Source organism: Ctenopharyngodon idella, chromosome 22, assembly GCF_019924925.1.
Source record: "Ctenopharyngodon idella isolate HZGC_01 chromosome 22, HZGC01, whole genome shotgun sequence".
Lineage (NCBI taxonomy): Eukaryota > Metazoa > Chordata > Actinopteri > Cypriniformes > Xenocyprididae > Ctenopharyngodon > Ctenopharyngodon idella.
The window spans coordinates 8320522-8334442 of record NC_067241.1 but is presented as its reverse complement, the minus strand read 5'-3'; the positions used below and the strand labels follow the sequence as shown (position 1 = coordinate 8334442).

The window sequence follows — 13921 nt, the reverse complement described above, 5'->3', positions numbered from 1 at the left end:
GGTGGAGGAGTTGGATTTAAATATTAAAATAAGGATTAAAACATTAATTTTACTTGCACTACAAACTGTGGATTCATTAGAAGAAACATGCATTGAATAGTTTACATTTAAATTTTAGATAATTCATATTTATTAAAATACGTATAAATTTAAATTTATTTAATTTATATGTATTAATTATATATAAGTTACTACAATTATCCTGCTTGAATTGCTGTGGGCCCCTATAGCATCATTGCAGCATTTCATCAGTAGCTCTGTTACTATGGCACATGTCCAATAAACTATGATTTGCCATGTCCAAAAAGTTCTTGTGAAATTCTGTAGTTGTTATATTAGTGCAAAGCAACATTTTATCTCCAGCCTTAAGAGACAATCTAGAATTGCATTTAATGTGCCGTAATGTACGCTAGTGTAGGTCACGTGACAGTGCGGCAGCTGTATTGTCGTCTTTGAGCAGCTAACAGTCGGTGTCCTGTATAGCCGCAATCCCGACGATTAAACCCCTCAGCTCTGGAGACGGGTAAGGATGAGGTTATCCCGCACAGTATGACTGTCAGGAAAATCCTTTATTTTATTAATTTACGTCACCGTTACATTAGTAGTTAGCAGGGAGCTAGCTGTATATTATGGTAGCTGGCTAGCAAAGGTCCATAGTAAAAACGTTTCATTTTATTGAAACATGTTCATGTTTTAATGTTAGGTACAGCAGGTACAATCGCTGGACGTTCTTAACTCTTCTAAACAGTAAGTAATTACGTTGCAGAAAACCTGTTTACTTGTCTTACCAAAACAGCTAGCATGCTATTGAGCATCTAATTCATTGAGCTTCCTCACACAGAAATACATAATTTGTTTTATTGTGCGCGTCATTGTTGTCTCAGAAAACATTCAGAGACCTTTAAGTGGGTCTGTATATTTATGTGCCTTAATGTGTGGCTAATAAGTGTCTTTTTTGCAGGTGTAATCAAGCATAGTATCCGAACTTCTTCTGTGGGTCAGAGCGGTCTACCTATCCATATCAAATGGATAATGGGGACTGGGGGCATAGGGTATGTATGTGGAGGAATATTTAACTTAAGTTATTGTTATTATAGTTGAAGTATATTGTTATTAGCCAGAGTTGTGTGCCATGCAGTATTGCAATTTGAATTTGAAGAAGCAGAATTAAAAACAATTGAAATTCAGACATTCATATTACTGAAATAAGTGTGGTTTTTTTTTGTTTTTTTTTTTGTTTTTTTAAACTAGAGAAGACAAATTCATTAAGACAATCTTTTAATGTTCAATGCTGTAGCTTGAAAGAAATTGTTCTGAAAGTGATTTCAAAGATATTGTTCCTCTGCATTGTTATGGTGATGCTGTTATGTGTGAACTTCTCTATTCTCATAGAATTAGAACAATTATTAAAAGTTCATAGTTATGGTATTTATCATTGGTGTGAACAGGCCTTTACAGTTTTCTTGTACTAGATGATCCCATAAGTCACAGATTGCCATTGTGAAAAAAAGTGGAAATTGTAATTCTTTGAATCAAAAGCCAACAATGTCTGTTTAGACCTGCAGCCTGTTTTGAATTGATTATTTTTTCTAAGTAATCAGATCTAAGGTTTTTCCATAACTGGCATTCAAATAAGTCAAAGTTTCCATAGATAGATGGGCTATCTGTCTGTCTGTCTGTCTTTCTGACTGCAATGTCTATAATGTAGCCTTTGAATTATGACCCATAAACTTTAAGCTTTTAACAGTATTTTAAACTTTAAAGCAAAATGTCAAGCCTACATTTTAACAAACCATTCTTTTCTATTTCCAGTTCAACACACTGTAAGTTCTGTCCAATTTGATTCAGATTTCAATGCAGGAATTGAAAGAACCTTTTCCTAAATTTTTCCCTGATCCTGTTATTAGTGATGTGCCAAAGTTTCAGCAACCAAAAATATTCAGCCGAAAAAATTAATTTTTCAGTTTCGGCCTAAATATTTTTGGACGACTAAAATCGTTGATCCGAAACATTGGTGTTTAATTTGTGCTTCTCCAATAACGCATTTTGACCATGTCAGTGTCTATTTTTTGCACCCAACGTGGATAAACTACAACAGGTAAACATCACCGTGACCAAAGTGAAGCTAGATTAGAATTTATTTGGTTGAAATATAGAGCGGCTCTCATTGCCAAAGAACTTTAAAACACAACACCCTGAATAGCATATTGGTTTCAATTACCCAAACTTTATTTTCAATTATCTTTAATTTCATTTTTGGTAAAAGTTTTGATTTAACACTACCTGTTATTAGCATTTTCTTTACTACTTTATTTTTATTTATTTTTTTATTCGCTATTAACAGGTTAGTTACATTAAAGTCTCCAATGAAAACACTTTTTGATTTGTGTGATGAGTTACATTAAAGTTTTCTCACTATTGTCCATCTCTTTTAGTTGACTCACCCAGTCACCTTAAATGTCGGAGGTCACCTCTACACGACCTCTGTCTCCACTCTTCAACGTTACCCAGATTCCATGCTGGGCGCCATGTTCCGCGGCGACTTCCCCACCACACGGGACGCTCAGGGAAACTACTTCATCGATCGGGACGGGACGCTTTTCCGCTACATATTAAACTTCCTGCGCACATCCGAGCTCACTCTTCCTGTTGACTTCATGGAGATGGACCTTCTGCGTAAAGAAGCTGACTTCTATCAGATCGAGCCTTTAATCCAATGCCTCAATGACCCAAAACCTCTGTACCCACTGGATACTTTTGAGCAGGTGGTGGAGTTGTCCAGCACCCGCAAGCTGTCTAAGTACTCGAACCCAGTAGCGGTTATTATCACGCAACTAACCATAACCACCAAGGTCCACTCGCTGCTTGAGGGAATATCCAACAGCTTCACCAAGTGGAACAAACACATGATGGACACCAGAGACTGTCAGGTGTCTTTCACCTTTGGACCATGTGACCACCATCAAGAGGTGTCTCTAAGGGTCCACCTCATGGACTACATCACCAAACAGGGATTCACGATTCGAAACACACGGGTACACCACATGAGTGAGCGTGCTAACGAGAACACAGTGGAGCATCATTGGACTTTCTGCCGGCTAGCATATAAAGTAGAAGACTGACAAATTTATGAATGTCAAATGTGGTTGCTGCTGTTTCCAATGCAATGATTTAATATGTAGAAATTCCATTGTCAGTTGAGGCCAAGCAAAAGAAAAAGGGAATGAAATGTTCAAGATTTGTTCAAAATGAAAGCATCAAAATGATATATGATATAAATACATATTCAGATGATACTCAAGCAACGTTCAGTAATCTATGGACACCTTGACCATGTAAAAAAAAAAAACAACAAAAAAAAAAACAACAACATTGATTCACCGGAAAATATGTTTCAGGTATTCAGTCATTCCATCAGATGAGAAATCTGTCAAACATTGTGCACTATGTGCAACATCAAGATGCATGTATTTCTAACACATTCTTTAAGTATTAAATGTCCACATGCTGTAAATAGAAATAAATTTCATTGATTTGTTCATCAGTTTCATTTAAAAAAGAAAGAAAAAAAGCATCAGCATGAGCCAATTGTCTTATTTTAGTCTATCTACTGAGAGTGATTCAAAATGTAAATCATAGAGAGGCTTTTTTCAAAGTTAAATTGTTATATATCATAGTTAAATGTTTACTTCAGCGGTGCCCTCTCTTATATCAGATTTGGTAGAGTCCTGCCAGCGGACCAATCAGAACACACTAACCATGACGTTTACGCCGCCATGTTGTTTTCCTGTTCTGTCAAGCACAGTGGATACATGCGCTAAGTGCAAGATCAATGTTGAAGGGCACAACTGATCAGATGTTATATTCTAGCGATTAAAACTCATTTTTATTAGTGCATATTATCGTGCTGTGCTTGAGAAGTGTGTAGCTGGTAATTGTGTTTTGAAAGAAAGAGATGTTCAGAAAAAGTCGGAACCTAAAATATATATTAAGTCTTGTACCTGGAAAAAGACGATTTGGAACGTACAGATTTTTGCCAGTGTTCTTCTGTATCGGGGGTGTCATGGAGTGGATCATGATTAACGTGAGAATAGGACGAGAAACGTTTTGTAAGTCAAATGTTATGTACACATACACGCCCCTCTCTTTGAAGCGTGTCTGTTCATCATTCTGCGTCCTCATTGCGCAGGCTTGCCACTGTACTGCTTGTGCTAATCCAACGTGAATGATGATTTACGGAAAACTTTTAATGTCTATCATTTACTTAAGGTACAACGGTGGTACACAGTTGACTAATAATAAATACCATATATTTATGTAAGCGTATATGAATCACTGTTAATTCTGTATTGGTGATTGTTATGGATAAGTGTTTACATTATTTTCTGCCTCCACAGATGATGTCTACAGAAGAAAACAATCGGAGAGGGAATACCAGCACAAGATTGATGGGGGCTTGAGTGTGCTCACAGAGTCTGAAGCCAAATTAGAACACACTGGAAATACACGATCATCATCATGATGAGGAGACTGAAACCAAAAACGTTTTGACACTTTTGCACACTAACACACTTTTGATATAATTCAGAAATGGGGATACTAATATACATCAATTGTAAGGCAGCAGTGACAGGGACTGCGTAATTGAGGACAGATGATGTGCAAAAGACTGTCAGTGTGTTTCTGTGAGGAAGGTGGCAATTTTTGTATTGACTAAGAGATAAAAATGGTTATTTACGCAATAAAAATTGTCTGTTCTGTGATTCAAACTAATGCACTTTGGAAGCCTGTTTTTATTACAGATGAGTAAAAATATTTTTTTGTAAGTCATAATAATGAGAAATGAATATCATAACTACGAGTTAGTGACTTATTATTTTGAGAAACGCTCTCATAATAATGACTTAGCATATAATAATGAGAAACTTTCTTGTAATTATGGCTTAGTATCTCAAAATAATAAAAAAAAATCACGAGTTAATATCTTAAATACAGAAAAAAATCTAATAATTTAGTGTCTTGTCATGAAAAAATGTATGTCAAACATTCTCTTAAACATTCTCATAATAATGACTTAAAGGTAGGGTAGGTAATTTTGGCGAGGCTAACAATAGCAAGTTAGCTTTGAAAGCATGCGATCCCACCCTACTTTCAGAGCGTCTCCAAAGCCACACCTCCTCCAAAACACATGAATGCACACAACACAGAGTCTGCAAAGCGTCACAGGAGATGGCGTTAAATTACCTCATGTCTCAAAGCACATAACATTACAATAATAATGAATGTAAATAACTTAGAGCTCTTACTTGTACCACCTGACTGCTGCAGATTAATTTTGGCATTTTTAGTGTTGACATAGAAACGCATAAATCAGAGTCTGAGTACGTGAGCAGCTCTGGGTAGAATGTCAGGGGTTGCCATCTCGTAATTACGGTTACGACATGGCGTGAACGCAGTATAAGCTTGTTGTTTTGATTTAGGAGGAACTGTAAAAGGCGGCTGCTGTTTGTTTGTGGTGCTTGGTGACTGTCTGTCTACAACTCTGCATAGCCTCACAGAACACGCTGATGACGTGTGATGTCGAACCGAATGAAATGATTGGATGAACATTTTTTGCTCCTGAGACTTCCACAGAAGATATATGTACATTTAATATTTAGACCACTTCAATTATTGATTGCTATCAGGATGTGAAGAGAGTTTCAACCAGTATAACAAAAAGTGTTTATAAAAAAATTGCCTACCCTACATTTAACATCTCATAATAATGAGAAACGTTCTTGTTTAATTTTTGCTTATCTCATAAAAAGAAAAAACTTTAACTTAAAAACTTAAGTTAATGTCATAAAAATTAGAAAAAAATCGAATGACTTCCCATAATAAAGAGAAACTTACTCATAATAATGACTTAATGACAAACTTTCTTGTATTGACTTACTTTCTTATTACTATGCGATGTTAAGTCAATTATGAGAAAAGTCATTATTATGAAAAATGTTATCAATATAATGAGAAGCTAAGCCATAATTATGAAAGATTCTCATTATTGTGACTTACAGAATCTTTTTTTTTTTTTTTTCTACTTAGCTGTGGCAGAAAAATTATGGTCAGTTGTAGGGTATATACTTTGTGTTAAGTTTATGAAGATAAAATCCAGCAAAGTCTGTTGGTCCAAAATGAATTTATTTACCAGCAATGGATGTCAGTAAAAATCCCACTGAATATCATTTTCCCAGTTTAGATTTATAGACATTTATTGCCTCACATTTTACTTATTTTGCAACTTTTACTTTCAAAATCTTGAACAAAAATATAACAAAATGATTACACTGAAGGAGAGTCAAGAAAATACTTGTTATTGCCTGTATATGTGTCTTACAAATTATCTAAATGATCTTAAACATCTAAATGCGTGATGCACTGAAAAGTCTTAAAAGTCAATATTCTTTATTACACTGTTAAATCTTTGTGAATGTGCTGTTTAACATTACAACTGCAGTTGCCAGTTGGACGATGGCTCAAGGAACATTTTCTTCTTCTCAGCAAATTACTTGTAGTGTCCAATTGGTAGAGCTCTCAAACAGATGAAGCTGTTGGGATGTTGAGCCAGGGTTAGCGGGTTTCCATCGAGCCGAACTTCCTGCATGTTGTACCTGATGTAGTGCGTGTTGTTTCCTTTGCAGAACGTGTCATCCGTCAGTGACGTTATGTTGTTGTTCTGAAAACCATTTTAAAAGTATTCATATAGGGACACACTAAATACTACAGTATAAATATATTGAGACTACAGAGATGGCCGTACATGTAGATGAACCACACGCAGACTTTCCGGAAGCAGTGGGACGGCCTCCAACCCGTTGTCTCCAAGGTACAGGTATGACAGCTTGCTGAGTTTCTAATGCAAAAGATGGAAGCCAGCCACAATGAGTAAGACAAAATTCTATCAATAAGATTTAAGATTCTTTCTTTTGTTCACTTTTACCTTGAAAATGTTTGCTTTCACTCCTTTTGTTTTAAGTAGATTGTGATTGACATTGAGAGACACAAGTTTGGCTGGTAGCATTGGCAGTTTGACCAGCTTGTTCTCAGCGAGTGTTAGTTCCTCAAGCTGATTGAGTTTTGAAAACGCTCCATCTTCTATCTCAGAGATGAGGTTGCCAGACAGGTCAATTCTTCTCAGCGTGGCTGTAAAGAAACATAATATGATGAACCATGGGTAGCCTATATTTACACATTTTGACATTACCATTGGGGTACAACTTCATCATCATCGTCATCATTTACTCACCCTCATGCCATTCCAAAACTGTATGACTTCTGTGGCTTTTGTCCATGCACTCTTAAAAATAAAGGTTCCATTTTTTGAGTGATGCCATTTTAGGTTCCCCAATAAACCTTTCAGTTGACAGTTCTAAAAAGATGCTTTCTTAGTGTGATGAACATTTTAATAATCTGAAGAACCCTTTTATGCAATGAAATGGTTCCATGGATGTTTAAAGTTCTGTATTGAACCATAGATGCCAATAAAGAAATTATGTTTTACTTTGGGAGGAGCACGTTCAGATAATCTTCCCAATCAGTGCGAGAGGAGGCTTGTATATATAGAGCCATTTTACCTTTGTTCCATGATATTTTTTCCAGCATCCCTCCTCCACCCCAACTCCTCACTCTCGATTATTCCTATCCCAGCCAGGGATTGGGGGAGTGCTCTGCGTTCAGGCCAAATTCCGAGCTCGGTGCCCTCTCCTCGGACAGCACGGCAAATACTCATATTCTATACTATATTTCTGATTATATATAAGTGTGAACTCGTGAACCTTTATTTTTAATAAAGTCCAAATGTCCAAAGAAAGAAAGTCGCAGGGGTTTGGAACAACATGAGGGTGAGTAAATGATGACAGAATTTTCATTTTTGGGTGAACTATCTCTTTAAATGCACAAAAACTTCTAGATTTGTCTCCCCTTCTATACCAGTGGCTCTAAGGGACCTTTCTCAGTTCTGTTGGTCTCAAGGAAAATTTCACTCAGTTGCTCTGATTACATTGATCCGGTTCCAATCATTACACATTGTGTAATTGGCGGACACACCCAAAAAACATTCTAGCATTCCATACCAACATCAGCAAAGTCTCTGTTTGTTATTTTAGTGATTTTGTTGAAGCGCGCATAGAGGTAAGCCGTTTCCTTTGGCAGTGGTGGAACTGCTGTCATGTCAGGAGAAACCTCCTCACAATACACCGATCCAGTTAGACACACACACATCAGGCAAGTAGGAAGTTCTGAAAAATAAAATGAAAATAAAAACAAAGAGGCTCAAATATTATTTTTAATTAAATGAATGCAAAATTAAAGTAAAGAATAAATACCCATTTCCTCTTTATCGTCTGCTCCTGGACTTTCATCATCTGTATCAGCTGGACTATCATAGTCTGGGTTAAGAATGACCTTTTTCTATAGTAAAGCAGATGCCAAGAATTATTTTGTTTCCTCTCAAAATCAATGGGTTCAACCGGTTCGCATGCTATTTTGCCTTTCAATGTGCTCATGAGTTCCCAGATAACTTGCCGATTACGCTGTTTTCCATTGGACACAATCCCATTATGGATTTAACAGGTTTTCCATTGCATACCTTTCTTGGAACAGATTTATGATATCTGGCATTCTATATATATTCGTTTTAGCCATCAAAAACATCAATATCCTAAGCAAAATTCTATTTTAATATCACTATTTTTACAAATTTCTGTATACAAATGCATTATCAGCATTAAATTGTCGTACCTTTGGTTTCTTGGCTTCCATGACAACTCTACTCTCTGAGATTAAGTCTTCATCATCTACTATTTTCAAAACCCCTTTGTGTCTAGGTACCACTTTACTGGTTCTTGCTGTTTCACAAAATATCCACGGCACGGTCACGAAAAAGAGTAAAATCCTGAGATCCATCATCTTTGGAGGAGAAACAGTTCTTGTCCTGTGTGAAGAGCAGCGCAGTGTGTCACAGCCTGAGTAAAATGAGACCTTTACAGAGCTTCTCTGCAGTGACTGCCTGTGGACCATTAAAAAACAATTCATGAAACTGGCCTTAACCCACTCTGTGCTGTCGGAAGGTTATTTAACGAATCACTCGCCCCCATTCCTGCCAATATAAACTGTAGTGAAGATGTATTGATTACTATAATCCATTTTATGTCCATGTGCTTGTGTTTTGAAATTGTGCTTAAAGTGAGTAAAGTGGATAAAAACACTTTGAAACTGATTTATTTTGCTGTCTTCTTGTGAATAAACATGATCTTACAATAACTTTAAGACCTGTTCCTCCCTTTAGTGATATAATGAGACATTTTCAGGGAACACTGTGGAAAAATAAAGGGAAAATATAGGGGAGAATGAACAGTGCTGGCTATGGAAATAAAGGATGGAGTTCAACAGGAAATTATTATTAGTTCAGGAATCTTGGACAGCATTTTTGAACATGGTGAACTTGCAAACTCAAAAAAAGCAATCGATTAATGTCATGTGAGTTAAGATTATGAAAAGAGTGTGTTGTCCATCTCTATGTGACATTCAAACGCTTTATTGTTAGAAATGCAGCTGTTTGTTTGGAAGGTATATCAGGGGATGGGACTGAGAGAAGAGGGAATAAACTTCTGTCCCCCTGTTTTTGATTAAGCCAAAAAAGAATTCCTGATTTTGGCAAGAGAAATAATATTGTCTTTAAACCGCAAATGCATGACAAAGTGCTGTGAAATATATTTCAAACATCATTCAGTTGCCATGCTGAACGATATACATAACTTCACCTTTATAATCTCTATAAATCGAGACAGATCTGATGGCTTTAACAGCGATCTGCTGGGTTTTGAGTACTTTTGGAGTACTGCTTGTTTTCATCAGAGGCATGAGATAACCTGGGAGCAGAATTAACCAGGTGTTCAAACAAATGCATTCCAAGACTTTTAAAACACACTTCCTCAACCTCCCTCTGGGTGCCGTTACTTAACCCGATGGGACGTATGATGAAGCCTAGACAGACTGGACAGTTTAATATACAGATAAAAAAAAAGATCAGCAAAATTATTATTAAAGGCAAAGCATCTTTGCAGCAAAGTCCGGATATTATTCTGCATGGTTTGCCTGCAGCTCTACCAACTGAACAAAAAAAAACAAAACAAAAATATCGACTTTATTCAAAAATATCTTCTCTCCTGTGTCATGCTCTGTTATTAACATCCAGCGCGTCCAGGTTCTACATCAGAACGCCGACTCATTATTGGCCGGCTCCTGCGCCAGCATCACACGCATGCGTCACATGTGCAGCTTTGGCCAATAGTGAGCCGGCATTCGGACATAAACACGGAAGACTTCGCTGTGCTTACTGCGTCAGCTGCGTAAGGATAATGACAGGGAAGAGAAGAGATTGTTAAATAAAGTCGTTATTTTTGTTTTGTTTTTGCGCACAAAAAGTATTCTCGTCACTTCATAAAATTAAAGTTGAACCACTGCAGTCACGTCGGCTGTTTTAATGACTTGAAAGCGTTGATTATATTGCTGTCTATAGACGAGTCATATACCTCTCAGATTTCATCAAAAATACCTTAATTTGTGTTCCGAAGATGAACAAAAGACTTGAGGGTGAGTAATTAAAGCTGCTGTCCGTAACTTTTTTGGGTTAAAAATAATCCAAAATAAATTATTATTAAAGTAGATAACCCATCAGTGTTCAAAACGATCTCCTTACCTTAGCTCGATTCAGTGACACTGGTAGGATTTCGCGGGAAATACGAGTTTGCTGACGTTTGTCTTTGCGTCATTGTCACGTCTGTAACAGAAAGGAGAAGTCCTGGCTATATCGTATGTGTGGATGCTGCTGGTGGCGCATCATTTGTAGCCTTTTCTCACAGCAGCTGGAATGTATTTAAACTTGACATGGTGGCTTGTAATCCAGAAAGTTCAAAACGACAATCATCATCGACAACTGTGGTAAAAAAGTAAAAGAATTTTTACCACACTGCGGAGTGTGGACTACGGAGAGCATACAGTAAAAAAGGGAAAGAGACCGGGTCCATGCGAAAACAAGAATAAATGTCGGCAAGGCTTTTGAAAGTTGGCGTGACCAAAAAACGGACGCAGAGATGGCTATTTTTCTGCTGGACAGATAAGATATTTCAATGGTTCATTGGGTAATAAGGTAGCAGTAGCACACATTTTCGCTTAATCCATACAGTTATGGATAACTATAATACACACTACATACACATAGTCACGCAATGTCGAAGTTTTTAACATTAACAATTCGAGAACAAAGTATAACAAATAATAATGTGCACCACTGGTTGCGCGATTTATTGTAAAATATTTTTCAGTTGGTCAGAACAAAAGTGGATGACATGTTACTTACTTCTTCAGATGACATTTTCCGGTGAAACTTCTTAATTTGGACGTACATACAAGACGTAGCATTTACGATGTACAGTGAAGATCCACACTGCTGCGTTGTCACGCCTCAAAACATTAGATTCATCCGCGCTGAGGAGCCGTGCCGAACCACAACCCACGTGAAGATGATAATTCCGCAAATCACTGCAATTGCAGGTTTCAAACAGAGATGGCGACAAAGAGGCAAATCCTATGGACTTACTGCAGCTTTAATGACAGAAATTTCATTTTTGGGTGAACTAACCCTTTAAGTTAGGTTTCAGTTAGTTGCCAAGTGAACATTTCTCATTTTCATCTAAGTTTTATGTATAATATTTTTATTTTATAAAACGTGATTAAATAGAATAAGTATGTACATAAGTGTTACTAAAAATATGATGTCAGAAGTGCAATATATGGTCAAAAGTATTGGGACACACCTCTTAATTATTATAATCAAGCACCATGCAGTCTGTAAAAAAACAGGTCGTCTGAAGAGCTCAGTGAATTCGCTTGTGGTACTGTGATAGGATGCCACCTTTGCAGCAAGGCAGTTTGTGAGATTTTATCCCTGCTAGATATTCCATGGTCAACTGTAAGTGGTATTATTGGAAAGTGGAAGCATTTAGGAACAGCATCAACTCAGCCATGACGCGGAAGACCACGTAAAGTCACAGAGCGGGGACACTGAGTGCTGAGGCGCGTGGTACGTAAAAGTCACCAACGCTGATTCCATAGCTGAAGAGTTCCAAATTTCCACTGGCATTAATATCCGCACAAAATCTGTGTGGCGGGAGCTTCATGGAGTGGGTTTGGGATCGGGGGCCTACTAATCAAAAAATCGAATTTATTTTTACACAAATTGTGCTGTTCCCCTTAATATTCAGTTTTTAAAATATTTTTCATTTGTCATATTTGGGGAAAAGTGGTACTCATATCTTCAAGAATAAAATGTGAGTGTTTTCATCATACAATTTCAGATTAAAAGACTACACATTGTCCACAAACCAAAATGAAATCATCATGATCTTTGTGCTTGTAGAATGCATGCACCATTTATGTTGCACATTCAGTTACTCCTTTAATGTTTTAAACAAGTGCAGAATTTACATAGAGAGAGGGTTTCAAAATCTCTCAAAACAGAGACCCTTCCATTTTGTTGAACCCTTTTAATCAATTCAATCATCTGGTTTTCAGTTTCTCCTTCCTGTGGGCTGATGTATCTGCTGAGGAGGCACTTTTAGGCCCTATCACTAAGGACTTGTAGAGAGAACAGATGGATCCATCCTCACCAATCCGATAGGACACCTCGGAAGGGTCCACCCACAGGGTCAGCTCTATTGGAAGTGATGAGAAAAGCTGCTCTTGTGTAAGTCCAACAGCAGAGGCTGCTTTTCCTATGAGAGGGTCCATTTTATGGTTGATCCGTAAACATCTGTAGCCAGAGCCTCTGCAGGGAGCATGAGGAAACCAATGGTGCCGATAGTGCTCTAAAAGAGAGACATATCAAACTGCATATGGAAACTTTAAAATAATTTTAAAGCATTTTATTAATATTTGTCATAAAAAATAATACTAGATTATTCAAAATAATGTTACTGATGGGATCTATGTTTAAAAAAAATAATATTTTAATTTAAAAAAATTATGTCAAGATGTTAAATACAATTAAAAAAAAGGATAGCGGAGGCGTATGAACACTCAGTAAAGTAAAGCAGGTCAGCCCACACACATCCTCTTCTCTCACCTAGTAGCGCGTCAGTGAGTGTGTGAGTGAAGAGCTGCAGCTGATCTCCAGTGAGAGAGACGCTGCTGCTCAGTAAACCGCTGATGAATGTAGCAGCGACTGACACCTCTGTTTTCATCCCGTTTTCAGCGAGCGTATGTTCTTCACGAAAAAAATGAGTGCCGAAAAGGCCCTAATAACAAAATTGTGAATAACTCGCCTGTACGTTTTCAACGACACAAAACGCTAAAAAAAAAACACCTACTGATTTCGTTTTAATAATAAATACCGACTGACTAAAACGGACATTCAATTTAAACTGGAATATTAGCTACATGAATTCTTTGCAGGACGCACAAATATTTCTGAGAGTAAATCTGAAGAAGAACTTCCATTCAATTACGTCACAGGGCAGAATTAGCGCGCTTCTCTAGCGCCATCGCTTGACAAATCAACAGTCACGTGTTAAGAGACGTTTCTCAATCAGTTTACTTGTGGTTTTAATCTAGTTTTAGACCAGCTTTTACAGAGGTAGTGCGCTTCTCTAGCGCCATCGCTTGACAAATCAACGGTCACGTGTTAAGAGACGTTTCTCAATCAGTTTACTTGTGGTTTTAATCTAGTTTTAGACCAGCTTTTACAGAGGTAGTGCGCTTCTCTAGCGCCATCGCTTGACAAATCAACGGTCACGTGTTAAGAGACGTTTCTCAATCAGTTTACTTGTGGTTTTAATCTAGTTTTAGACCAGCTTTTACAGAGGTAGTGCGCTTCTCTAGC

At 37.2% G+C, this 13921-nt stretch overlaps 4 protein-coding genes across 6 annotated transcripts; 2 read left to right on the top strand and 2 right to left on the bottom strand.

The window, feature by feature from the left end:
• Positions 1 to 145: 145 nt before the first annotated feature.
• On the top strand, positions 146 to 3539 carry kctd6b (potassium channel tetramerization domain containing 6b). 3 transcript variants are annotated; one of them, XM_051879788.1, is made up of 4 exons: positions 146 to 523; positions 704 to 747; positions 962 to 1052; positions 2436 to 3539. In XM_051879788.1, the coding sequence occupies exons 3-4, from the start codon at positions 1026 to 1028 to the stop codon at positions 3120 to 3122; spliced, it is 714 nt and encodes a 237-aa protein (XP_051735748.1). In that variant the 5' UTR covers positions 146 to 523; positions 704 to 747; positions 962 to 1025; the 3' UTR covers positions 3123 to 3539. The 3 variants fall into 3 exon arrangements, with proteins under 3 accessions (XP_051735748.1, XP_051735749.1, XP_051735750.1); XM_051879789.1 differs by lacking the exon at positions 704 to 747; XM_051879790.1 differs by lacking the exon at positions 146 to 523 and having other exon boundaries at positions 537 to 1052.
• Positions 3540 to 3955: 416 nt separating this feature from the next.
• LOC127504786 (small integral membrane protein 4) lies at positions 3956 to 4773 on the top strand. Its single transcript, XM_051879799.1, has 2 exons — positions 3956 to 4109; positions 4398 to 4773. The coding sequence occupies exons 1-2, from the start codon at positions 3956 to 3958 to the stop codon at positions 4520 to 4522; spliced, it is 279 nt and encodes a 92-aa protein (XP_051735759.1). The 3' UTR covers positions 4523 to 4773.
• A 1391-nt stretch (positions 4774 to 6164) lies between these two features.
• On the bottom strand, positions 6165 to 9095 carry ognb (osteoglycin, paralog b). Its single transcript, XM_051879782.1, has 6 exons — positions 8782 to 9095; positions 8367 to 8451; positions 8115 to 8279; positions 6983 to 7185; positions 6803 to 6895; positions 6165 to 6718 (listed from the first exon to the last, which is right to left on the bottom strand). The coding sequence occupies exons 1-6, from the start codon at positions 9073 to 9075 to the stop codon at positions 6548 to 6550; spliced, it is 1011 nt and encodes a 336-aa protein (XP_051735742.1). The 5' UTR covers positions 9076 to 9095; the 3' UTR covers positions 6165 to 6547.
• A 3378-nt stretch (positions 9096 to 12473) lies between these two features.
• Positions 12474 to 13673, bottom strand: LOC127504784 (protein BTG1-like). Its single transcript, XM_051879795.1, has 2 exons — positions 13166 to 13673; positions 12474 to 12908 (listed from the first exon to the last, which is right to left on the bottom strand). Exons 1-2 carry the CDS (start codon positions 13281 to 13283, stop codon positions 12601 to 12603), a joined length of 426 nt encoding a protein of 141 aa, XP_051735755.1. The 5' UTR covers positions 13284 to 13673; the 3' UTR covers positions 12474 to 12600.
• Positions 13674 to 13921: the final 248 nt, after the last annotated feature.

Excerpts from the sequence above, each read along its gene's own strand:
- kctd6b (XM_051879789.1), top strand. The coding sequence starts at position 1,026 with ATGGATAATGGGGACTGGGGGCATAGG. Across the intron at positions 1,053-2,435 it reads ATGGGGACTGGGGGCATAGG|TTGACTCACCCAGTCACCTT; the intron begins GTATGTATGTGG and ends CATCTCTTTTAG.
- LOC127504786 (XM_051879799.1), top strand. The coding sequence starts at position 3,956 with ATGTTCAGAAAAAGTCGGAACCTAAAATATATATTAAGTCTTGTACCT. Across the intron at positions 4,110-4,397 it reads AATAGGACGAGAAACGTTTT|ATGATGTCTACAGAAGAAAA; the intron begins GTAAGTCAAATG and ends CTGCCTCCACAG.
- ognb (XM_051879782.1), bottom strand. The coding sequence starts at position 9,075 with ATGAATTGTTTTTTAATGGTCCACAGGCAGTCACTGCAGAGAAGCTCT. Across the intron at positions 8,452-8,781 it reads TGGAAGCCAAGAAACCAAAG|AAAAAGGTCATTCTTAACCC; the intron begins GTACGACAATTT and ends GCTTTACTATAG. Across the intron at positions 7,186-8,114 it reads CAGAGACTTTGCTGATGTTG|CCACGCTGAGAAGAATTGAC; the intron begins GTATGGAATGCT and ends GTTTCTTTACAG.
- LOC127504784 (XM_051879795.1), bottom strand. The coding sequence starts at position 13,283 with ATGAAAACAGAGGTGTCAGTCGCTGCTACATTCATCAGCGGTTTACTG. Across the intron at positions 12,909-13,165 it reads ACTCACTGACGCGCTACTAG|AGCACTATCGGCACCATTGG; the intron begins GTGAGAGAAGAG and ends TCTCTCTTTTAG.